General features: G+C 39.7%; 1 protein-coding gene across 1 annotated transcript in view; it reads left to right on the forward strand.

Annotated features, from left to right (window-relative positions):
• The window catches only part of ACTN2 (actinin, alpha 2), a 45513-nt gene extending 23018 nt beyond the window's left edge, over positions 1 to 22495 (forward strand). The window contains exons 13-22 of the mRNA XM_009084667.1: positions 512 to 662; positions 8280 to 8388; positions 9127 to 9267; positions 9658 to 9840; positions 10832 to 10966; positions 11450 to 11629; positions 11988 to 12134; positions 19587 to 19652; positions 20557 to 20715; positions 22025 to 22495. Coding sequence (XP_009082915.1) covers positions 512 to 662; positions 8280 to 8388; positions 9127 to 9267; positions 9658 to 9840; positions 10832 to 10966; positions 11450 to 11629; positions 11988 to 12134; positions 19587 to 19652; positions 20557 to 20715; positions 22025 to 22183 — 1430 coding nt within the window. The 3' untranslated portion in view covers positions 22184 to 22495. The remainder of the gene's footprint in view (positions 1 to 511; positions 663 to 8279; positions 8389 to 9126; positions 9268 to 9657; positions 9841 to 10831; positions 10967 to 11449; positions 11630 to 11987; positions 12135 to 19586; positions 19653 to 20556; positions 20716 to 22024) is intronic.
• The last annotated feature ends 4538 nt before the right edge of the window (positions 22496 to 27033 follow it).

The following is a 27033-nucleotide window of genomic DNA, read 5'->3' on the forward strand; positions in this document are numbered from 1 at the left end:
GTGTTTGTCACAGAAGGCAGTCACACATCTCAGGGTGTGGGTTTGTTTGGGCTTTTTAAAGTGCTGAAGTCAATAAGTACTGAAGGCAGAACACAGAAAAGAATAACAGATATTAGTAAGACTGAAGCTGAGCATAGCAGTGTGATATCTGCTTTCCTAAGTCTATTCTACAAAAGACTTATCACAATGGTTTAGAGATCCAGTTTTTGCCAAAATACCATTTTGATGCCAGTTTTTCAAGCAGTGTAATGCTCACTATTTTAGACTCACTATTTTAGACCAATCTAAACAGCCTATGCAAAAATCAAGAAATTACCGAGTGATCTTTAAAAATATGTGTTTCTAATTAACATTGTTGGGCTGACAATTGCTGCTGTTTTCACTGGGGGTGGGATTTCATCACATACCTCACCATTTTTACCATGCCTCAGTTTAAAAAGTTGATTTAGTTTTGAATTTTTCTAACAAATAATTTAGTAAAAATGAATAATATTTAAATTTCCTCTTTCAGGCAAAGAGCAGTCCTTACTTCAGAAGGATTATGAATCTGCTACTCTGACAGAAGTCCGTGCCATGTTAAGGAAACATGAAGCTTTTGAGAGCGATTTGGCTGCTCACCAGGACAGGGTGGAACAGATCGCTGCCATTGCCCAGGAGCTGAAGTATGTTCCATTTAAAGGCTTGCAGCTGCTGACATTTAACTTTGTGATAAACTCTTTCCAATGAATTTGATAGTGTCATAGGTACCAACGTAAGAATTCCAGAGATAGCTTCATAAGTATATTATCTGAGCTGGTCACTGAGACCTTTCCCTCATCTCCCCCTTACCCCCAACCAAATATAGATATTCAACTGACCAAAATTATTTGAAAACAAGCATTTTCAACTTGACTTAACAGTAATCTTTTAGCATTAGCTCTACCAATGAGTCTGTTGTGTTGATGGGAATCCTGGAGGTGTTTATTTCTCAGTTCATATGGTCTACTGAGAGGGACTGGCTATGAGTTGTTTAACTTAGAAAATAATTTCACTTACACAAATTACAGATCAAGTGTTTTCACGGGTATATTTGTCCTTTAAAAGATTTCACATCCCTAAATTATCTCTATAGTAGTGAGTAATGCACTGACTTTCCTGAAGATTTAATTGTCTCCAGTATGCTTATTTTCACAATCTCTTTGCATTATATTTGGAAGTGCCATTGCCTCCATTTTGCAGAAAGAACAGTGGGGCATATGGAACTTAAATAACTTAATCAGGGTCACACAAGAAATCAAGCACACATAAGGCTCTCCTATGGGAGAGCTAGAGTTTTCACCCGCAGTTCCATCAACTTAGCCACAGGACCAACAAGCATCCAGCATACTGTGCCCATGGAAAGCACAATCAAAGCTGAGAACAATTTTGAATCATATTTAGGCTACATCTATATTGTTGACATCAGCTACATAGGTCAGGGATGGGAAAAGTCAAGGCTTCTGACTGACATTTTAGGGTAGCAAAGTCCTGAGTGTTGTTCGAGTTAGTTGAGCTAAACTCTGTCCTTGTTGGCAGAGCTTGCTTTGGTTTGTGGGGAGGTTGTTAATTCACCTGTGTGAAGCAAAGCTCTGCCCACACTGACAGGACTGCAGTGTTAGATACTGAAGTCCTTATTCTGGTAAAGTTGTCTTGGTGTGTACACCAAGCTAAGTATATTTGATTTTATCGTCTTCTGCCATGAAGTGCAGTTGTTTTGAACGGTAAATCGGTGTTACTCCTGGTCTTGGCAATGTGGCACTAACGTAAATTCCTTTTTTACCCACAGTATAAATCTGTAAAGCCAACAGGAACAAATGTGCAGTAGTGGTAGAAACAGGAGCCAAGATCAAAATTCTCAGATTCCTGCCCTTGGCTTCAGCTCTCCAAGTTTCAGTTTCTCACCTTGAGCGGGCAAAATAGATACATATCAGACAAGTGTTAAAAACACGCCCTCTTTTCACTTTGAGAAGGACCATGACTGATAAACAGCTCCATATTCATTAACAATTTAAAAATCAGAGTCTTGTCTAAAATTGTAGCTCATACCTGATAGCAGCAGCACTTAGAGTAACTGTCTAATTCAAATGGATTTAGAAGAAAAATCCTGTCTTCAAGATATTTAAAGGAGAAAAAGCACAGTGACAGATTAAGCAGTGTTTTTTAATATGAAATAAATCTAAAAAACACAGAAAATGGAGATTTCACTATGTGAGCTCATGAAACCTTCGGCACACCTTGGTATCTGTTGTGGAGTTATTTCATAGAATCATGTTTGGGTTGGAAAGGGCCTTAAAGATCATCTAGTTCTCACACCCCTGGCCATGGGCAATGACATCTTTCATTAGACCGTGTTGCTTAGAGTCTTGAACACTTCCAGGGATGGAGCATCCACAGCTTCTCTGGACAACCAGTTCCAGTGCTCTCACCACCCTAGCAGTAAAGAATTTCTGCCTAATATCCAACCTAAACCTACTCTCTTTCTATTTAAAGTCATTCCTCCTTGTCCTTGTAAAAAGATCCCCTCCAGCTCTCTTGTAGGTCTCCTTTAGGTACTGGACAGTTGCTATAAGGTCTCCTCAGAACCTTCTCTTCTCCAGGATGAATAGCCCCCAACCTCTCTCAGACTGTCTTCATAGGAGAGATGCTCCAACCCTCTGATTGTCTTTGTGGCCCTCCTCCCAGACCCACTCCAGCAGGTTCATGTCCTTATGTTGCGGGCGTCAGTGCTGGATGCAATACTCCAGGAGGGGTAGAGGAGGAGAATCACCTCCCTTGACCTGCTGGCCACACTTCTTTTGAAGAAGCCCAGGATGCAGTTGGCTTTCTGGGCTGCCAGCACACATTGCTGGCTCATGTTGAGCTTGTCAACCAACACCCGCAAGTCCTTCTCTGCCCAGCCTGTATTTGGGCTTGGGATTGCCCCAAGATATGTTTCTCTTTATACTAAAGAAAGTTTCTGTAACACCTAATCATTGTTAATTCACCTTCAGCTTTACAAGTGATGAAAAACTTTGGGAATGTGGTATACATAGCACAGCATCTGCTTACCACTGTTTTGCACCCTCTGTCCTTTACCTCTGGTGACGCCAGTGAACACTGTATCCTGGCTATTTTGGGATTGTCTCTTCTCAGTTGTTTCAGTAATTTGCTGTGTGAAGTTAAACAAGTTATTTGTGGCCTGGGCTGCAAAGGTGCTGAAAAGGGACTGCATTCTGAGATGCTCTAACTTGACTTCTCTGCTTCTCCATACAATGGGGCTATCAGTGCCTGATTTTTCACTGTGACTCAGTAGTACAGTTTGGATTTATGGCCTTGGAGAACATTGAATGAAAGGCCGTAAAGATCAAGTTTTATTATTGACTGCAAGCAAATGGGCAGCTTCTATTTAAGTATTGATTTTCATTATTTATACGTAATTCCTCACACAATGAAATTATGGAGCAAAATGCTAATTTATTCATTCATATTTTTAATGTATGAATGTCTGAATGCTAAGAAATGTGCAATGGCACCTGATGGGAGCAAGCACATTGGCCCGTTGCATTTGATGTGGATATTTTTCTCTTGTTTTTGTTTTGTTATTTTGGTGGTGGTGGTGGTTTTTAAAAAAATCACTGGTCAGGACCTTACAGAAATCATCACCATCTGTGTCTAACTTCCAAGTCTGTACACCTCCATGTTTTGTTTTAGTCAATCTCTTGGCTGCCTAATGTTGCTATTTCAAAGAAGAAAAATTGCTATATGACCTTGAACTCTACTAGTTACGGTTTCCTGTCTGTTCTGGTATTTTCCGCTGCAGCAGCTCAGTCCACTGTGTACTTAAGGTCAAATTTGCTACAAGCTTGTTGATTGGTGCTGCTTAGATGAAGGATTTATGCATGAATGCAAACAGGTGTTTCTGGCCAGGATGCTGCTGTAAGATTGTCACGTTTGCAGCCTGTATAGACTTAGGTACTCCTTGACAAAGAGGCATGACAGGGCTTGGATAGGGCTAAATACAAATCTGAAAGAAGCCAGGCATTTCTAAAATGAGATTTGCCATTTAGGACATAGCAAATGCTCACTTGAGTGAGCTGTACTATGAAAAGCCATATTAATTTATGATCTTGTGGGGTCATTTCAATGTTTTCCCTCATCAGGGTAAAATTTTTGGAATGCAGTTTCTTGCATATCCATCACTTCTAGTATGGCAACTTATTTTCAGCCAAGCAGACCACTGTCTGTAACACTGATTTGGAGAGTCTTTTTGCTTCTGGAGACCTGGGCTCAAATTGTGCTTACGTGCATGGTTAACATGAGCCTTGTTCTGAAGCAGTGCTGAAGCATGTTGCTCAGAAGGTTATTTTTGTGACACTATCACTACTCCTAAAGTGAGCTTGTACTTAAGTGCTTCTCTGGATCAGGTCAAAATTTGACTGAATTTTAAATTTTTGACAGATAATATTGAATTACTTGTAAGATCTATCAGAACAGCTTAATGATTTTTAAATTTCAATGGCTGTAGACTTCAAATGACCAAACAAATAGAAATAACTGATCTCTTAGAAGGCCTGTAACACACGTGCAGCAGCACTTCGTGTACTGCAAAGCAAAATCTTTTACAAAATGTGAAATCTAGTCTCTTCAATGTTGAGTGAGACAAAAATTAATAGGACAAGGAATGTAAGCCTGTGTTTTATTTCCAAGTAATGAATCTCCTATGAGTTATTTCTTCCTCTACTCCTGCTTTGAGCAGGAAAATGGTCTTTGATACATATAATACACTTACCTGAAATAAAACCAGCAGGCCCAGAAAGGCAGTGGAGCTACACTGTATAATACCACTTGGTAATCTAACTTATGATTTTTGACCCATGGGTGCACTTTTTAAAAGTTGTTAAGATAATATTATTATCCTACATATTTTGCAGACCATAACCCTGAAAGAAATAGGATAACAGAGATCTTATGGGGAATGATTGAACCTCCCTGGCAGAGCTGGTGGAGAAACATGGCACATTACCTTCCAGGACTTTGGCCAGAGCTAGTACAATCACTCCCACACTTTCATGGAAGGGCACCTGCCCTTAAAATAATTGGTAAAAGGAGATAAGTGATCCACTGAAGCAAAACCAAAATTTGCTCACTCAGGAACATCATCTAATAATCTCAATTAGCTATAATGAAAAAATGCCAACTTTCAGCCAAAAATTCATAGCAGCAAAATAAATCTCAGCCTTTTTTATCCAAAACTCCATGCTCCTGACTTAAGATTTCTTAACAGATAGATGGCTTTTGTTTTTCCCTTGAAGACTAATGACAAGGCTTGCTCCAAAGGAGGAAGCGAGTTTCCCAGTTAAAGGAGTCATTGTATAGCATGACTTGCTGGCAGCTTTCCCCTTACATATAACAATTTACTTTCACCATTTTGAGTTGGTTTTGGGTTTTTTAAGACTTTTAGGAGGATTGGGTTAGAGAACAGCTGGGCAAACTTCACATCCACCAGTCCACGGGCCCTGACAGGATGCCACCATGAGCGCTGAGGGTGCTGGTGGAAAGCATAGTGGGGGCTGCTCATGATCATCTTTGAAAGGTCATGGCAATCAGGAGAGGTGTCAGAGGACCCTAAGAAAGCAAATGCCACCCCAGTCTTCAAAAAGAGCAAGAAGGAAAGGTGATGGAGCACCTCATTCTGGTGGCCATCTCCATCCACATGGAAGACAAGGTGATCAGGAGTAGTCAGCATGGATTCACTAAAGGTAAATCATGCTTGACCAACCTGATTGCCTTCTATGATGGGACAACTACCTGGATGGATGAAGGGAGAGCAGTAGATATTGTCTTCGTCAACTGCCGCAAGGCCTTTGACACTGCCTCTCACAATATCCTCATAAGCAAACTCAGGAGGTGTGAACTGGATGAGTGGACAGTGAGGTGGATTGAGAACTGGCTTAATGGCAGATGCCAGAAGGTTGTAATCAGTGGCACAGGGTCCATTTGAATGCCTGTCACTAGTGATGTCCCCCAGGGTTCAATACTGGGCCCAGTATTGTTTACTTTATTCATCAGTGACTTGGATGAAGGGGTGGAGTGCAAGTTTGCTGATGACACAAAGCTGGGAGGAGTGGCTGATATCCCAGAGTGCTGTGCAGCCCTTCAGAAGGGCCTTGACAGGCAGACATGCCTGATGAGCAGAAAGGAGTCTTCTAAAAGTCAACAAAGGCACATGCAGAGTCCTGCACCTGGAAAAGAGTAACCCCAAGGACTAGTACAGGCTGGGGGATGACCTGCTGGAAAGGAGCTCTGCAGAGAAGGACCTGGGGATCCTGGTGGACAACAAGCTGTCCTTGAGTCAGCAGTGTGCCCTTGTGCCCAAGAAGACCAATGGAAGAGCATTACCAGCAGGTTGAGGGAGCTGATGCTGCCTCTTTACTCAGCCCTAGAGAGGCTGTAGCTGGAGTGTTGTATCCAGTTCTAGGCTCCTCAATACAAGAGGGACATGGAGCTTCTGGAGCAGGTCCAGCAGAGGGAAACAGAGATGATTAAGGGGCTGGAGCATCAATCTTAGGCTGATGGAGATGGTCCTGTTCAGCCTCAAGAAAAATGACTGAGAGTGAGCCTCATCAATAAGTATCTGAAGGGAGAGTGTCAATATGATGGAGTCAGGCATTTCTCAGTGGTGTCAATGGCAAGACAAGAGACAACAGGCAGGAACTGATGCACAGGTAGTTCCATCTGAATATGAGGATGAGCTTCTTTACTGTGCAGGTGACGGAGCACTGGAACAAGTTGCCTGGAGAGGTTGTGGATTCTCCCTCACTGGAGATACTCAAGAACCATCTGTTTGCAATCCTGTGCCATGTGGTCTAGGATGGCCCTGCTTGAGCAGGGAGGTTGGACCAGATGACCCACTGTGGTCCCTTCCAACCTGACCCATTCTGTTATGGCATTTTATTTTTACCTGTTTTATCATTCTTCATTTTCAATAGTCAATTGATTGCAGCATATCTGAAGCCTCTTTTAAACAGAATGCTTCACATACTTCTCAGCTTTATCCCAAACCAGATTGCTCTGACTGGGTTTAGAAGAGGAAGCAAGAACACTGCTCCTGTCCTACAGAGCTTCTAGCTTCTGGCCTGTGGCTTCACAGAGGCAAGCTGCCTCTGTTCTCATTTTGTCTTCTGTGATTCTCTGTGTTACTGGCAGACTGATCTGTACATTCCTCTTGCCAATTGCCTAGAGAAGAATACTGAAAAAAAGGGAACAAATTTTACCTGCATTCACTGTCTTGTTCAAGCCTCAAAGTAAATCTTAGCTTCATATTGCCATGTGTCACATCATCACAATGTTTAGTACTGGGCAAAGTGTCCTCAAGGAGCAGCCAAGAGCTAAATTCAGTGGACGGTGATACACCAATAAAAGTGTACTTCCAAAGTGTCAAACACATGTAGTGTTTTATGGATGGGTATCATCTGCCACAGAGATCAAAAATTCACTTTGAAGCAGACTCAGTGCAGGGTTTCAGGACAGAGCCTTAAAAAGTTATTCTAATCTCAGGCGGAATAGTAAATTGCTTTCTTTCAGGATCATATAAGCCTATCAAGCAGGTGAAAACCCACTTACGCATCCTTTGTGGGTGCACTGATTCATGCTGGTGGCATATGTGGGTCTGGAGATCCCTGTTCTCTGAACCAGCCAATTCTGGGGTGTAGATCTGTGAGGAGTTTCTGGAAAGGAAGATGAAAATTGTTCTCTATGCCCCAGATCTGGGCAGCCCATTTTAGTCTTGTCAGGCCTGTGAGAGAGATTATGCTTTGAATGCAATCTGAGGTATGTTTCTCAGTAAAATAATTTCAGAGCATATAAGGCTAGAAAGGATCATTGGATTATTTAAAACAATATTAATTTAAAACTCTACCAATCTTCAGAAACTTGATAAAGACCCAGACCTAGGCATTCTGGTCTTCAGGAGGACAAATTGCTTGTGCCACAGGAATAGCCAAGACAAAGACACTTGGACACTTTAATTGTCTTTAATACCTGGATGTGTCAGATAGATACTTGATTTTTCTCACAACAGAGGACACTGATCCTGTTCCTGTGCTGTGCTTCTTGAAATGCTGATGCCTAGATCACACATGCCTATACTGTAACACTTGCTTACTTTGAGGAGAAATATTGCAAAAAAGAGGGGAGGAATTACTGAGGGCATTACTATGGACAGTGCAACTGCTCCTGTCTTTCAGAAAGTCACACAGACTTTTGTCTTCACTCTTTCTTAGTGAACTGGACTACCATGATGCTGCAAGTGTCAATGATAGATGCCAAAAGATATGTGACCAATGGGACAGCCTGGGAACACTTACTCAGAAAAGGAGAGAGGCATTGGAGGTAAACCTTATAACAACAATCAGCAGCTCAGCTGAGACAAGGAGAGGGGAATGAACCATTTATTTCAGACCTGGAAATGGTGCCATTGAGCAGGAATCCAAACAGCAATAAATCCTGTCCTCACATCACCATTTCATTTTGGTGTGGGTTCATTTGCAAACACATTGGATTGCTCAGAGCAGACTTGACAGTACTCAGCTGCCAGGGACAGTTCTAAAGGAGCAACAAATGTCATGTGGTTTGTAGCACCACTCTGTGGGAATCTGATCTCCAGCACGGCTAACAAAAGCCATTGGTTACTTAGCTTTTCATACTTATCTGAATTTGCAGTCTTCCACACTTGTCTGTTGAGCAGTATGTTAATTTTTTGGTAACGAGTATTCCAAAGCACTGAGATACTTTCCAAAACCTTGTTCCTTAAGAAAAGAGGAAGTCACACACATGTATGCCAAGGTGGAAAACATGTCTAACTTCCTTTTCATACTTACAAGATATCAATATTAGCCAGTTTAAATCCATTTGCAGATAGATTCCAATAACAAAAATACTTAAAATATCAAGAGTGAGAAAGTAATTTCACTTGTTATGCTTTGAAGGTATACATCCACCCCTTTTAACCTGTTGGTGAATTAATAGCTTTTGAAAAGATGAGGCATGGCTTTGTGCATGGGTGGGTATGTGTACAGAGCTAGATCTTGCCCTAGTAACAGGGGAATGTACCTTTCCCAACCTATACAGAGGACGGAGAAATTGCTTGAAACAATTGATCAGCTTCACCTGGAGTTTGCCAAACGAGCTGCTCCTTTCAACAACTGGATGGAAGGTGCTATGGAGGACCTACAGGACATGTTTATTGTTCACAGCATAGAGGAAATTCAGGTAAATAGTTGTCTATTTTGTGGTTTAAAGTCATAGGGAAATCAAGAAAGGAAGATTTTCCTTCCAGGAGACAACACAGGTAAGAAAAAACCTGCATATCTGTCTTGATGTTTCCTTTGCGATACACCATATCTGCTCTGTTGTAAATGGGGTTCTTCAGTGGTATGAAAGCATATTCCAGAGATCATGGAAGAGGTGATGGTCCTCATAAAGTCAATGAGAGCCATACCATGAAGATATCTAAATGTTTTATTTCCTGTATCTACAGATACGTGCAGACAGAGTGTTTGAGAGGCTGAGAGAGGAGCTGTGCTTACTTATGGTAGATCTTCCAGATAATGGAAGAAACTTGCAAGTTTTCATGATTTCCCTCTCTGTTTCTGATTTTAGAGTTTAATCTCTGCACATGATCAATTTAAAGCTACTTTGCCAGAGGCAGATGGTGAAAGACAGGCCATACTGTCGATCCAGAATGAAGTTGAAAAAGTTATCCAGAGTTACAGCATGAGAATAAGTGCTACCAATCCTTACAGCACTGTTACTGTGGAAGAGATTCGTAGCAAGTGGGAAAAGGTAATGTATGCTAAATACATAAAGCACATTGAACATAGTATTCTAGTTTAGGAATACTAAGAATATTTAGAGAACTTTACAATAAATCAGTAAATTATTCTAGATTATCAAATGCCAGAATTCACTTATTCACTTTCTACAGTACCTTATGCTCTCCCTTATGTTTGCCAGGCTTGTTTCACAATACCCCTTGCTCCTATCATTCAATATTACCTATGTCCTCTTTGGCTTTTTGGCAGGGCAAGAGAAGCATGTGTTGGGGCTAGTTCAGAGCTAGCTTTTCTGTCCTATTAGACTGAAATTGGCATTGGCAATTGAAAACTACTGGGGAGGAATTACAGAGGGGCTCCTAGAGCAATCACACAAACTTTCATTAGGGACCAAGACAAGTAATATGCTGAAAGTAAATGAATGTAGAATTACATAAACTTAGATGAACAAGAATGCACCCTCAATGGGTCATAAAAACCAAGAAGGACTACAGTCAGAATCTCCCTGGGCAATTCAGAAGGGTAAGCCAAACAAAAGCATTCACAATGTATCAGAGACCTTCAAATATTCATGATGAACAGAACATGTCTCATGTTATCCTGTTGTAATGGCTGTGCTCAAATAAAATGTTTTGTGCCAACTGTTCTTAGAACAGTTACTTAGAGATTGAAAAATCACCTGTGCTTCAGACAAAAAGCAGTAACTGCTTTAACAACAGTTCAAGTTAAATAATTGTCTCAAAGTCAAATCTAGCCACAGGTGAGAATTTCTTCTCTCTCCCTGTCAGTGTCTCTGGTCAGGCTGCCCAAGACCATGTTACCAATTTCTTAGGCTAGCACAGAGTTTGTAAATAGAATAGTGATCATGTTTCTGGCTTGTACATCTGTTATCAACCTTCAGACCAATAACAAAAAATAATAACTGTAGACTTACTTGATCCATTTGTTTTTAAACTATTCAGTTGTGCCTACTTACACTTAGTGTTTTCCCACTGTAACAGGTGAAGCAGCTGGTGCCTCAGAGGGATCAATCCTTGCAAGAGGAGTTAGCCCGCCAGCATGCCAACGAGCGCCTGCGTCGCCAGTTTGCTGCTCAGGCCAATGTCATTGGGCCATGGATCCAGACCAAGATGGAGGTGAGTGTCAGACCTTCATGCAGAACTGACAAATGAAATGGTTTATAATTTTTTATCTCTACTTTATATACAGGGAAACAGCAAAGTCCATGATAATTCACCAGCTGTTTGATCCTGAACTATTTAGCAGCTGTTAAGATGATTTTTAAAACTGTGGGAGCTTATACAAGTGGTACCTTGATGGTGAGCAGGAGGTTCAGCTTTGTAAAATCAATCACTAGACAATTACTGTTTAGCTTCTGCTTTTTGTAGAGAAGATACCAGGATCACTGGGGTCTCGATACTAATTCCAGATACAAATGTGCCACATTTCTTTTGAAATGTGTTTTCTACAGTAAAATTTCTTATTTCCACTGTATGAAGGTTTTATTACTATTGCTTCTTAGTATGAAATTAAAACATATTTAAGTAAATGTTGGTCAAATTAGCAAATCTGAAGCTTGAATTTTGAGGACTGGGGGATGACATTGTTTCTTTTGGCAGGAAATTGCCCGCAGTTCTATTGAAATGACAGGGCCTTTGGAGGACCAGATGAATCAGCTGAAGCAATATGAGCACAATATCATTAACTATAAACACAACATTGACAAATTGGAAGGAGATCATCAGCTTATACAAGAAGCCCTGGTGTTTGACAACAAGCACACCAACTATACTATGGAGGTAGCCATTTACTCCCTTTTGTACTTGTTAGCTTATTCTGCCCTCTTCTGCCATGTAACTTCTTCCCTGATCTGAAGAGACTGCCACAAAGGATGGAATTTGGCAGAGTTTCTGATAATCTCATAAAACTTGTTTTATGTTCATTTATTTTCACTTTTAATGAGGAATTACCCATTTAGAAAACAGTTCCATATTTTTCTGAAGGCCATTTTTATTTTTAATGATCCTCAGTCATAATACAGTTTCTGGCATGGAAAAATTGTTCCATAAATATTTTGATTTTTTTCTTAATATGCTTTTTATACTCTTAGAACAATATATTTGATTCTTTAATAAATCAGTATTTTATCTCTCGTAGCACATCCGTGTTGGATGGGAGCTCCTACTTACCACCATTGCTCGAACTATCAATGAGGTTGAGACTCAGATCCTCACAAGAGATGCTAAGGGTATCACCCAGGAACAAATGAATGACTTCAGAGCATCATTCAATCACTTTGACAGGGTACAGTACTCATGCTTTCTCTCCACTAGCAATATTTATTGTTCTCAAAAGCTAGTTTCTTTTCATTCCAAATGTAAGGCTTTTAAAGTACTGCAAATGCAGTAGCAATGGGCACTTTTTAAAACAGCAAAAAAAGATGAGTTAAGAAAGAATTTACAGTGTTATAAAGTCATAGAATGGATTGGGTTGGAAGGGACCTTAAAGATCATGTAATTCCACGCCCCTCTCCAAGGGCAGTGATGCCACCCAATCTAATAGCATTGTACAGATAAATTAAAGATTAGTTTTTACTCTTGAAAGTAATGCAGAATTATAGTTCTGCTAATATGGTTGAGTATTTGTTCAAGTGACAGGCAGAGCTGGATAAATCTGTGTGTTTTGGAAAATAATGTGCCCCTTTATTTTAAGACAGTACAGCATGTTCTATGCACTTGCTGCAGCTTCCATCTAATTAAATTTAGCTGTAATCTGGATTACAGGTTTTTTTCCTTTAAATCACAACTTGTCTACCTAGAAATATATTTGTAGGGAATATAATTGGGGCACTGATAGCTCTCCAAGAATATCCCTTATTTTTGTGGCTGTATGTGGGAAATAAGAGGCTGTTAATTTTTTCAGTTATCTAAACAAGAAGTAATAGTAGGAAGGAAAACACTACTGTAAAGAAACTTAGCTCACTTCTGTGAGTTATGCAGTATTTATGGACAGAGTGTCAAAAAGATAACTATTAATAGACACAATAACAAAATACGTGCAGACAGAGATCTGACATTCCCAGTTGGAAAACAATCTGTACATGAGTTGGCTCTGCTGGCTCTGTGCTCACATGAACCCATCTCCAAAACCAAGTTCACAGTTCAAGTACTGAAAAAATGCAGCACCAGGCTGTTGCCTTTTTACAGTACAGATTGCTGCAGTTAGCATTCTGTGCTTAACTTTTGATTTATAATCTGCTATTGCGAGTCAGCTCCTTCAGATCATTTCAGGCTATAGCAAAATGCCACTTTCTTTTCACTGACATCCTGTTTGTCCAGGTCTACTCAAACTGATTATCCATCCCTGCACTTGCACTTGATATGCGTTGGATGCTGACAGTCATAGTTTGATAAATATCCTTTAGAATACCCTTAACTGTTTAGAAAAAAACCCAGAATTGCCAAACTTCTGCTTTCTGAAGAAACATAGCATAGGAAAGTTTAGCTACACAGGAACCAGGAACAGATTTCATGGAAAAATCTTAATGTGATTCTAGTGCACCATGATTCTTTTCTGTATTTTCTAGAGAAGCAGAAGATAACACCAGAGAAGCAGAGATAAATTTCCTGGGGTGGAAGGAAGTAGCATGCTAAATGGCTTTCCCAATGCACTGGAGCAGATAACTGAGCAATTAGAGCTATTAAAAGCAGACACAGTACCAGGCCTGGATAAACTACATGTCAGTATTTGAAAGACACCATTAAGGGAAACCAGGGACTTTGCACAGAAGTTTGATAGCTCTCTAAAGATAAGAATCAAGATGACTGAATCCTAGTATATCTTACCCCATATGGCCATTTCTAGCATCCCTGTACCTTTGTGGCTCATAGCTGAGTTCTCTGCCATGCTCACAGCAAGGCTATTCAGTGTCTGAGGAGATATTATGGTCATCTGTTGGTGCTTCAGAATGTCTTGAAGGGAGAAGCCAAATTCTACACCAGTCATCCCTACTGTTATGAATATTTAGGCTTTGCAGATCCAATAAGACTCTGAGATATCAAAGGATACCACATACCTTAGGAAAGGCTGTATGACCTGGAAGAGGGTGCTCCTGTCACACAGCTGCCAGCACACTGGAGATGGGCTATGACTATAATGTGCACACAAAATTGCTTCCCAGCTCCTGTACTCTTAGCTATCCTTGACTCCTTCCTTCAGGCTACAATGAGTCATGGCTTCTGCCTGTGCCCCTTCTGCTCTGGCTTCTGTTTCAGGAAGCCTGAGTGGCCAGGTCAGAAGCATAAGCAAACAGAAGATTGATCTATCATATCCTCTTTTTCTATGGCCTCAACAACCTGGGCCCAGACTGAAAGTTTAGCTGCAGACCATACCTTCCCCCATGACAGATGTAATCTAACTGCCTTAAAAAGAGGTCTGGAAGGATCACATAAGGGGATGTCCATTTTGCAAATGCTCCTGTTAGTGTGCTCCTTTCCTCAGCATAAGCCAAAGGAAATTGATCTAGGAGGACTTTTGCACTGACAATTATGTTCTTAGTAGCATAATGCAAGTTAAAGAAAAGAAGAAGCTAAGATCTACAGCCACTGAGCAATCAAGCCAGGCTTTCTGCAGGGAACAGATAGTAGAAACTGATAAAAGAGAAGCTTATGCAGATTAAATTACACTGTTACCTAATGGGCAGATACAACTCAATCTACACAGGCTAGAAGGAGACATTGAACAAACACATTTGAGAAAGGCAGACTTTATTTTCATTTTTGTCTTTCCTATGTCTTTGTACACACACATATGTAATGTTGGTGAATAAAGGAAACCCAGGGTGCTTTGAACTTACTTCAGTGTACACAAAATAATGAGGGCTCTAAACTTGGAATTTAGGTAGAGAAGGCAGTAATGGATTCTTTTATGGTCTTGATTTCCTTAAAAAGAAATGAAGATGAAACTGGATTATCTGAGTGTAAGCACTAACATGAAAAATACTGACTTCTCCATGTCAGACAGAATTAGCAGTATATGTACAAATTTTGCTGCACTTAGCAGCATTTCTGAATGCCTGTCATAGTTTTAAAAATACACTGAAAGAATTAGACTGCTATTTGCAATGATGAATAGTCAGAAAGGATCCCAAAAATTAATACTGTCACTGACAAGGAGGCTTTAAATACCTAAGCACAACAGAATCATTTCTGCATGCTGTAGCTCTGACTTCTGTGGCACTTCTCCAATTTAAGACATATCTTAATGTCTGACTCTCAGTGTGTGTTGAGGATGTCAGCAAAGTACTAATATGCAGAGTAGCTCCCGTCCCCATTTTAAAGAATGTATTTTGGTATACATAAGTCTAATAACTTTTTATAGAGTGCCTCTAGAAACAACTTCCTTTGCTCATAAATCTCAGGAAGGAACCCCTATCTTCCTCCCCAGGAAGGAGATATAAAAAAATTAAAATCTTACAGCTCATAATCCATTACATGCCTTAATTCTGCAGTTGTTAATCCTTTGAAAGAGAGCTAAGTAATTGGTGAATAAGTTTTAAATGGCTTCTACATATCAAATATTGGAAAGAAAACTATTCAGCATTTAACAACTTTCGGGGGGGGGGCACTACACGCCCCTAATTCTCACACTGCTGTGACTAAGTGTGCACCATGCATGTAAGAATCACAGGGGTAGGAAGAGTTGTGTTTCTCTCAGTGCATCCACCAGCAGAGATGTGCTGACACAGAAAGCTTTACAAGACATCCTTGAAAAGGCAAATGGCAAATATGCCCTTATCCTTGGGTCAAGGGGGCAGCCCTCTAGGCTCTTGTGTTCCCAACAGACATGTATGCACACTGGTACCTCAGAGGTTGTTCCTGAGGATGCTGCTGCTTACCCACTACTCCTTGCTGGGGGCTGTGCCAGAAGGCACATTCAGTTGTAGGTATAAATATAAATCTTTAGCAATGCTAAAAGGCTATGCTATGTTTCCTTCCTTAATATGATTGCATAGAGAAAAAAAAAGAGAAAGTGGGACACAATGTCTGAATCACTGAAACAGTTTAGAAGTGTTCAAAGTGGTGCATAGCTGAATAATGGTATGCAGCAAAGTTGGGACACCACACAGATAACATTGTCAGTCACTGGTTTTGATGTCTTTTTATGCAGGGATTCCTTTTTCAGATTCAGTATATTTAGTAAACTCTAAATAAGACCGTGAAGTATGTGATAAAATAGCTGCAGCTGCTCTGCATGTAATATCCTAATGGCTGCTAACATATTCTACTATTAATTTTTGTGCAAACTACAGATTTCAAGTAGGAGCTCTGCATGCAGAACAATAACATCATGCCACCCTATATTTTACTAACAGAAAAACAACAGCTCTCTATTAAAGGAACCACATGTTCAGGCTTATGCAGGTCAATTAGCATTCAGGAAACTGAAAGGCATATTAAGGAATGGATTAGTTTGACTCAGAGGTTCACTTGTTTTATAAGGCCACATATAAATCACAAAGAGGAGGAAAAAGATTTCTGGGGACTAATAATGAAACATGGAGGGGGAATTCACTGTTTTACTTTGGCAGGAAAAGGTGAACAAGGCAAAGCTGTTTATTTGATTTAAAAATTAATTTCAGTGCCTAATGTTGGTCTGCAAACAGTAAATACCAAGAACCATTTCCAAATGAGAAAGCCTTTGCCTGGGCTTGATCTATGCATTAATTGCAAAAATACCATTGAATCCCATGAAACTCTGATATAGTGCAAAGGCAAAGATGCCTTTTTAGGCCCCATATATTCGAGATTAGAAAAATTCACTACAAGAATGTGAGAACCTGCAGAAGCACTTGGCACAGCTACTTGGACCCTCCCTAGAGAGCCCCACTTAATCAGATGATGGTTGTGAGCAGCACAACCCCTGCAGTCCTCTCTTAAAGAAAATGGTTTCTGGGTAGATGTGCTGCCCTTCCACTCCAGTCTGCCCTTCACTACTTCTGCTGTATGTGCCTGGTTAGGGAGCTCATGCACACACTGACCACTCACCCCTGGTAGCTAAGAGTCCTCTCCCAACACCTGCTAGAGGAGATTCTGGGAGAGGATTTGGCTCTTAGCTCCCATTTTTATATCATTTTATTTGCAGTCACAGAGTAGTATATTTGGCTTTGGAAATAAGGTGAAATGAATTGACTTCACCCCCGGTGTGACCTGCCATAACCTGTCTCCAGGATAGTTCTTGAGAGTTTCAAGCCAGCCTAGACTAACATTTTCAGAATGATAAAATAAGCCATTTGGAATGCTTTATAGCAGGAATTGTCCTATAAAATGGAAATATTAAGGGATAAAAACTTTACTGTGATTATGGCTTTTAACTGTATTCTAGTCCAGATTTGTAGCTTTGGTTTTTTTCTCTTCATTGACTTCCTACTGTTATTTTTCATCTTCCCTTTATGGAGCTGGTGGATGTTGATGCAGAGGGAGTAATAACAGCATGATATTTCAAAAATGCATGGTGTTATTAACTTCCTAAAGTGCCACTTCATCCTCTTAGTATATTAAATAAGCCCAGTGCATTTGTTAAAACTCCTATAATTTTACTTATGCATAGCTATATAGAAATTTTCAAAACTAAATTATTCATCTAGCAGGCAAATATGTAGCAGACAGCAAAACTTGGATCTTCAAACTGTCTGTAAAATCAATAAGGGTAATAATTTTTCATCCTAGAACATCTCTTTAATTGTACTCAGGTTAACTCAATCTGAAATACCCCTCTGATAAGACACAGTTTGTATGAATAGGAAGAAAAGGACACACCACTCTATTTTTAAGAAGTTAGTGGGAATTTCTTAACCTGCCAAATAGAAAAAGAATATTGGTTCAAAACAATGTGCCAGTTTGATGTGATGTTACTTAGAGGCATTTAACCTTAAAGTCAATTTTCAAAGCAAAACCTGATTGTACAGATTATTAAAAAAGACAACTGAAAAGAAGTTGTCAGATATACACTTATTTTATACTTCCCTCTTTTGAGATATGCATATTATGTTAAGTAATGTTATCAGATCAAGAGTGAAGTAACCGAGTGGGGAAAATACATTTTGCCCAGGTTCAGTGATCTTTTTACTTCACCTCACATATGCTGCATGACAATAGAAAATGAAGAAGCAAATGGCAGTTCAATAGAATGAAAACTGCCTTCTCAGCTAAAATGTTTCAAAAAAAAACCTATGGAGGAAGCAGATTTAACTCTGTAGTTGAAGTAAGGACATTCTTCCACTAAGAAAAAAATAACTACAGCATGAAACTGCAAAAACTCTCCTTTTTTTTTTTTTTTTGCCAATTCATTTCAACATGTTGACATTACATTTCCATGAAATTTTGTAAAAATATGATTATTAATACAACAGTAGAATGTTTACTAACCAACTAACCTGTTCTGTGATTTTTCTTTCTTTCCTTTCACCTTCCCAAATGCATGGCCTGTGATGGGATGCTAGGACGAATCTGACAATCTGCAGTCTGATGAATTTAAAGCCTGCCTCATCAGTCTAGGTCAGGTTGGAAATGACTTGCAGGTAGAGGAAACTGGTATTGTTCTGTTTTCAGATGGGCCAATATAATAATAGCCAAAGAGATTGGGTGTTTAAACTCCAGTCTATTGGTCATAATGCTTTGAAAAGATCCTGCCTGTGAGAAGACAACTGATTTAGATGGATTGTCAGCATCACTTTGAGCCATATTTTTCTAAGCATTTTTCAAAGATTTTTCAGATTGTTTCTTTTACTTGGTTTGAGATGTTTTATTTGGACACTACTAGATACCTAGGAGAGTTCTATGCTCCTTCACTCAGATTTTTGCTAATTTTCCTTTCCTCAGACTCAGTACAAATTCTCTTCTGCTCGCACCTGATTTAGGATGACACAATTCTCTCCAAACCATTGCATTATATCACAGCTCGCCTGATTTAGGATGACACAATTATCTCCAAACCATTGCATTATATCACAGCACAGAGGAAACGTTTATTTACATTCTATCATGACTTTTAATGTTTACTCAGTTTTGAGACTGGAATGTCACAGATCTGTTATTGCCTGGAAAATGAGCAACCTCACTATTTAAAAGATCTTCAACTGACCTCCTTATAAATCTTGCAAGTCTCATCCTTTAAGACAGTATGCACATCTTTGCTGTAGTCCAGGTCTTGACAGCCTGCAGTCAGAAGGAAAATCCTTGTACTTATTTCCCATATGTCAGCAGACACCTCTCATAGTGTACCTTACTTCGGCCTTGGAGTGAAGTATTTGTCTGTTTTTAACTATACTTTTAGCCACTACAGGTTCCATGCAAATCCTTTCAAAGACATTTCATATCAGGGAGGCAGCTTGAGCATATCCTGAGTTCGACTAGTTTAGTAACAAACTTGTCTCCTTGCCTTTCTCTTTGTCTTCTCTGGTTGTGTCCTCTGTATTCTTGTCTCAATCATCTCCTCTTCTCCCTTATCTCTTCCCTGACCTTTCCTGATGTTGATTTTTGTGCTGAAAATGTTTGTTTCTTGTGTGTAATATGTTAGTTACTTCTTCCTTCTTTAAAACTGATGATGATTCTGGTCACCTGATTGGGCACCATCAATGAATACTGTTCATGCACCGGATCCAATATGCCAATGGTCTAAACTTGTCATCTCTCTGGAAATGACCTTGGAATCTTCAAACCTCCCCTTCTATATTCCTTACGTTGTTTTGGTCAATAGAGGAAGAATGGATTGATGGACCATGATGATTTCAGAGCTTGCTTAATTTCAATGGGTTATGATTTGGTATGAGTTTTAAGAAATAATGTCAGCTGATTCTGCTTACAACCTATAACATTAACCACAGCAACACTATAGCTTATTTAAATTGAGAGGATACTAATAATATAATTTACAGTAGATACTAGCTTCTTATTTCTTTGCTTTTTCTCTATTTTCAAATGCTTAAAAAGGAAGTTAAAACTAAAACTAGACATGTGAAATCCTTATTTATGGTCCACTGCATTGCTCTTTGAATTAATGAAACTTTAAAAGTTAAGATTAGCAGTTATTAAATTAATTATTTTTTTTTAATTTCACCTTTTCTATCTGCATGAGAAAGAATGTGTTTGCTACTGGTTAATTCTCATAAACTGTCTTTCAGGGCTTGCATTTTCTTTCCTTCAATTACTTTAAAAATCTCCCCCCCCCTCCAATTCACCCTTTTCAAAGGAAAAAAGTTATTAACCTTAATTGAACTGTCTTGTATTTGGCATGAAATTTTCAGAATTGTTTCCCTTCTTAGTCCAGTGGGTCTGCAAATAGACTGTTTCTTGGGCTATTGTTTCACCTCCCTATGTGGTACCTAAATTACAATGGTTTTAGGATGGGGTGGAAAATGAAGTGTTAAGTTAAAACAAGTTGAATAGGCACTGAGGGTGGGTGGAAGGGGGAGAAGCTGGAGAAGGCTAATTATAAGGTACATACATATTTAGGGCAAAGGATAGATTTTTCAGAAGCACAGTCCTTTGTGCAAAAGAGGGGTGGGCATTTAAGATCCCAGATTTCATCGGCTCTGAGGTTGATGTCCCTAAGTCAGAAAGACGCTTTAAAGGCTCTGTAACCAGTGGTCTGACTGGTTCATGAGAGGCTCAGGCTGTTGGAGATTGATATTACGGTGACCATTTTTTTATTTTGGATTCTGTGAAAGGGTGAAGCTGAGTTTGCCCGAATCATGTCTCTGGTTGACCCCAATGGGCAAGGAACCGTCACTTTCCAGTCCTTCATTGACTTCATGACCAGAGAAACAGCAGACACAGACACGGCTGAGCAAGTGATAGCTTCCTTCAGAATCCTGGCTTCAGATAAGGTCAGTCATCATGCTGCTGGCTGTAAGGATTCAATAGCTCTCCCATTTAGCCCTTCTTATACAAGCCTTTTAGTAATAGTGAAGATCTGTTTTCAGTTTTTAAGACTTCAGAGAAAGCACTTGCCTCTTCTGTTTGGAACCAAGACTCCTAGCTGAAATGGGTGAAGAATTCAAGGTTTATTTCATATACCCTCATATCACAGAGAGCCAACATAAAATTAGACATCTTAGACAAGACTTCAACAGTTGGTCTGTATGATGGATATATTGTACGTCAGGTTATTTCCGCACAACAGCCTTGATTACAGGGGAACTTGTTCTGCCTTTCATGCTGTTGTCCCAATGTTTCAATGTAGAGTTTGACCCTCTGGGACATAGCTTGAGTCAGTTGCCTAAAGATGACACCTAATTGTGAGCCATGTTGTGACTGGACAGCTCATTCAACAGGGTGATGCAATGTGCTTGTACCCCTGTCCTAGCAAGGGGCCTCCTCTAGTTACTGGGTTTGTGGAGAAAGCTCCTGAATTTGGCATATTTTCCTCCCAGCTTCCAGATAAACTGGTGAGTGAGTTGTGTATGATGATGAAGGAGAGTATAATGGCAACACAAGAGCTTCTGGAGGAGTCAGGCCATAAACAGTGTGAACAGGAAACCAATCCTGTGCTGTGGAGAAAGGGTAGATCACAGAAGTACAGGTCTATTTGCTCAAAGTTGCTCTATTGATTTTCTCATTCTGGCTGTTTGTATTGATTTTGTGATCTCACTTAATGTGGACCACATTTTGAATTCCAGACATGTTCTCAGGAGCAATTCATGTGGAAGATGGTCTCAGGAGAAAATGGTTTTCATTACATTGCTATTTTACGCAATGCCAAGTCTGTTAACAAAGGTCACCCCTCACATCATAAATGCAAACCATTAAGAACAATAATGCATCTTTCATTACACATATATTAGGACCTTGAAATGAACAGGAACCACCTGTGTCTGTCCTGTCACTGCAGAAGAGGCAGTGGTGCACTTCAGAGGTACTGAGTATCCAGGGCTGAGCTGTATCAATAGCAGTCTACCTTTGCACAGTGCTGCACAGTGTTTGGTAGCTAATGTACACAGTCACATATCCTGAGACTGCATTTCGACCTAATCAGTGTGTTGCTGGAATTGTCCCATTCAATTCATAATGAGGGATGGAATTCACCAAGGAAAATACTTGGTCTCAGGAAAATAGGCAGGATGTCTGAATTTATTAGTCACAGCTACAGAAATAGAGAATGCATACTGAACCTGTCAATCCTTTTCCCCCTCCCAGCCTTACATCCTGGCAGATGAGTTGCGCCGCGAGCTGCCTCCTGAGCAGGCTCAGTACTGCATCAAGAGAATGCCTCCGTACACCGGCCCAGGTTCTGTTCCTGGGGCTCTGGATTACACCTCCTTCTCATCAGCACTGTATGGAGAGAGCGACCTCTGAGTCTTTAACTGGCCGTATTCATGGTAGACACTAAAAATACCCACCTTATTGCCCAGATTGCTTCTCAAAAGCTTTGACAAGCTGATTTAAAAATAAGTTTTACAAATGCAGTAGGTACTGTCAGTGTAAAGCGCTAGTAACTAAAGTAAATGGTGTATATTCGAGTGTGCAGCACGCTAGATATCTGCCTCGTTGCTTTTAGGTTGTCTGTCCTATACAATGCTAGAAAATATATTTTAAAATAAATCCTAAAATAATAACTTTGAAAATATCCAATCAGAAAATAGAATATAAAACATGAGAACATCGAAACTCACCAAATATTTCTCCATTTTCAAAATGTTTCAATGCCACGTGCGTTTCTTTTACAATGTTCATAATACTAAGTTAGAAGTCATGCTTTTTTCTTTCATAGAGCAATATTATTTTCCTCTCATGATTTCTGATTTTGTATGCTTCTACTGGTGGAACTTAGTAAAATATTAAAATGCAGTTTTTCAGGGAATAAATATAACAACCAGGTAAACTACTTAATTACAAAAATAATCCAGCATGCTGCGCTTTTGTCTCTTAAAGATGGTTTTCTGTTATCAGAAAGAGTTGTAATATAGGAGGAAAAAGCTGATTAAATTGCCTGTTTAGAGTTCTGTAAGCAGTACTTTTAGGCCTTTAACTTTTACAGCAAAGGGAGTGCAACTTTTATAATCAGAAACAATAAGGAAGCTAATTTCATGTAAGTTATTTTGTTTTGAAACCTTTCTTGTCTTTGTTGGACAGTCTTTGTTCCTCAGTATAAGAATGCATTATTATATGTATTAGTGGGCAACATTCATCTCTATCCTGCATAATGCAAACTCTCATCTGAGCAAATGTCATGTGCTTGTCTTGCAGCTTTAACTGTTCAGTGCTCAAAATTCAGTTTGTCTTGACTTCTCTGGGATCACAGGCAGTTCTGTCTGTATTCTGCTCCTGTGTGCTAGTTGTTCACTGTTTTTTGTCCAACTTGAGAAATGACAGAGAAGTAAAAGCAGTAACTTTTTTACTTGAATCCTACTGACACTGAGGAAATGCAATGTAATCAAACAAAACCATTTACAAATGGTGAAGTGAGCTGTGCAGCCCAGTGCTATTAAAGCAATGATGTGCCTATTAAATAAAGTCTGCTTTTCAAAACCTTATGAGACTCTGTCATTGACAATCATCTAGTGGTTCCCTCTAGGAAATTGAAACATTTCTGAACATTAAAAATGTTTTCAGTGTGGTGAAAGTTCAAAGAAGTATGTCATGCATTCCTATACATTGTTTGTATGAACAACAGTCACTGTGTGCTGGAGGGACAGGTATGGTTTCACAAAGCAGGACAGAGCTCAGACTGAGTGGGAGAATTTCCATTTAAGTCACAAGAGCACAGATGTCCATAGCTTGTTAGACTGCAGGCTCAGATTGATATCACTGAGACTTAGGCACTCATGCTTTTGAAGACACTGGCCTTCACTTTTCTGTGTCTCTCTTCTTCCTGATCTGCAGAAAAACAGACGTTAAGTATGCAATGGTGCTTTCACTGGCTTTTGCTTGGAAAGCTATGGATGGCAAGCATTAAAAATCTGTGTGTGATTTCAATCCTGAAGCAGGTACTCTGCAGGTAAGGTGCACGGGGTAGAAGCAATTTCAAAACAATTCCACAGGAGATGGGTACTACCTGAAATACCACTTCCTCACCCACCTTGTGTACAAAGGCCAGCAGAGGTCTTACTAGGGGTAGAATCACATCTACAGTGCATGTGCTGCCTTGCACACAGCCAGCAGCTGCTACTGCCACCGCTGATACTGCCATGGTGACAGGGCCTGTACAAACTAAGTCAGGAAGCTCTACCTTAAAGCAATGTCGTTCCCAGCTAAGTGACTGCTAGGCAGGCTGGATCCTATTAAAAAATAAATCTGTATATCTCTCATTGTTACAGTTTAATGCAATTGGAAGAATAAAGCATTGAGCTTCTGAATATGGCACAAAAGCAAAATCTCAGTGCTACAGGCAGGATTATGCTAAAAATTGGCACAGAGACAGCTTATATCTGACACCTCCATTGGGTGTCATTCATGTTCTCTACCCGCTAATTTTTATATTGTGATATTATTCCTATTTCTGATAGTATGGAAAGGACTTCTAAACTCCTTCTTTAGCTAAATGCTCTATTGATCAAAGCATGTGAGAGATAATGTTATCAGCAGCAAGAGAAAAAGACTTTTGCAAAGTAATTTTTTTCAATCCTATATCAGGTTTCTAATTTCTAAAGTAGAATGAACAGAACCAGTGGCAGAGAGCTATGGGGATTGATTAATCCATACTTGCTTAAAAATGTTATCCCATATTTATTACTTTAATATGTCTTTCACGTAAAATGAAGATGTATCATAAAGTGATTTCTCCCAGCATCAATATAAGTAAGCTGTGCTCTTTTATCCTGAAGAAGGTAAATTTCAAGATTCTTTTAAAATGTTCTGTGGTCAGATTCCTGGGCTATGGGCTTTTCAAAGAGACTTCCTTTTCCTCCAAGGCTCCATTTTTAGTAGGTTTCATTTGCATGTTTCTGCAGGATCACTCTTCACACTGGCGATCAACACAGTGGCATTTTCTGTCTATGCAGTTCTGGCACCAAACTAGTTTTACTATAAAAAAACCACAGTAACTGAGTCCAGGGTAATGAATGTGCCAATCACAGGTTCAGAAGGTGAAGGTACAGCATTATTTTGATGATCACGTAAATTAAGGTAACAGAATAAATCTCAAAAGAGTCAGTAAGGTTGCTTTAATGACTGCAATACGGATGTCTTCTGTGACTTTACATGGATACAACAGTTCTTTGAAAAACTTCCTGCCAAGATAATCTTGATTTTATAGTAATCATTTTCAGACAGTGATTTTAGAAAGGCAGAAATCTGCAGTCAGCTCTGCGTTACCTTCCTACCTCTTTTATTCATACATAGTTTCCAGCATTGCTTTTCTTACCCACTGAGCACAAAAGGCTTGGGTCAGAGCTGCTCCTAGCAGCTTGTGTTTTCATCACAACATCCTGTTGTTAAGTTTCCCAGTTTTTGGAGGAGATCATGTTCTTTTATTCAGGTTGTTCATGGTGTCTGTAAAGGCTATCTCAGATGCAAGTGGTCTCAATGAAGGAGGAAAACAGTCCCTGTTAGCAGCTGGATTTGGAGGGTAAGCAGTTTCCTTTCTTGACTTAAATAGCTTGTGGTTGAGAGTAATTCTGTAAGGAAGCAATTTTTTGATCATCACTAATATATGAACAGGCTCTTTGGAGCATTCTTCCAGCACTGTAATGTTATCAGTGGTTTTTTGTGGGCCTCTAGAAACAGTTTCAGTAATATGTAGATGAGAAAATGATACCTGTTCAGTACCTGTGCCCCTCTTCCCGAAGTTTATGGGTAACAACCTATGAACTTATTTGCTTGTGCATCAGTCTACCTTCTGCTTGTGTTCAGAGGGCATTTCGTTTGGGAAGCCACTTCAGTAGTGTTATGTCTGCACTACATATAGTTGTTAGCGTGTTCTGGTGAGATTCTACTTATTTCACACCAAATATTTTTATATAGGAAAACTGACTGTTCTAAACTGGATTTTATTTCATATTAGCCTCCTTTTAAAATGTGTAATTCCTTTCTAAGTCTAAGTCAAGGTGTGTGGGTTGCCAGCACAAAGGACAAGTCTATCTCCACTTTTTATATGATCCCATTTAATTATATATAGAACAGCTCCCTGGTCTGGTTGCCATGCTGGCTGGAAGTACATATCTAGGGTGCTAAAAAGAGTAGATTATCCCCTCCAGCAGCAGTCTGTATTTACATTACCTTAAAGGGATTGTGTAACTGTGGAATTAGGGGCCCAGCCGCCCACTTGCACTAGAAGTCCTTTATTATTCAGAACTAAAGAACATTTATGTGTAGACAACAAACCTTGAGCCAGTACTAGGAATGCCACTCCTTTCCCTCATTAATTAGGAGAGCTACATTAAACAATAAACCCAGTCTTTTCCATATATGAGCTTGACTAGGATTTCATATTCTAATCCTCAAAAGAGACTCCTCTGCCAACTTGCTAGGTTTTGAGGAAATTTCATGAGCATTTGTAATACTGCTTTGCACAAATTTGAGTATCAGCATATTGCTTTAATTACTTGGAAATTAAATATATTGGACGAATGTCCTAAGGCTATTTTAACACCCGTCGTCTACACCCATCATCAACACTCTCATCTGTTTGGACCTGGCTGTTCTGTTTCAAAACCTGGTTGTTTTTATTTGGCCCCAACTCATGGAAACTTTCTTCCTTTCAGGACACTCCTTAATTTTTTAAGTGAAAAATGCCCTAGAGCACTGTCCTGGGAGGAGTGGTTATCCTACATGTTTTCTTGAGCTGGAGCCTACCAGCTGCATAATGGTTACATGTGTCAGAAGTCCAGGTAGAGAACAGCTCTCTCTGCTCAGACACTCAGGGTATTGTCTCAGGTTTGAGCTGGTCTGCTGATAAGACTAAAAGAAAAGAAATGTTTGCATAAGTTGCCAACAAGTCTGATCTTGATTTAGACAGAACTCTCAATACAGGCACACCAAATTAATGTCATTTAAAAACCCCCAAGCCCCACAAGAAAAGCATAGAAAGGCTGTGTCAAACAACTTGCTCAGACTTGTATACTGGCTCTGGCTGTTACCGACAGGAGGAAAAGTGTAAAACCGAGGGAGCGTGTGGCCATATGTGCCCCAAAGAATCTCCAAGCTGCCAGTAATTTGTGGATCATGAACTTGTGGAACACTGCACACTGATGCCAAAAATTTAATCT

This window comes from Acanthisitta chloris, unplaced genomic scaffold (assembly GCF_000695815.1).
Source record: "Acanthisitta chloris isolate BGI_N310 unplaced genomic scaffold, ASM69581v1 scaffold321, whole genome shotgun sequence".
Taxonomy (NCBI): domain Eukaryota; kingdom Metazoa; phylum Chordata; class Aves; order Passeriformes; family Acanthisittidae; genus Acanthisitta; species Acanthisitta chloris.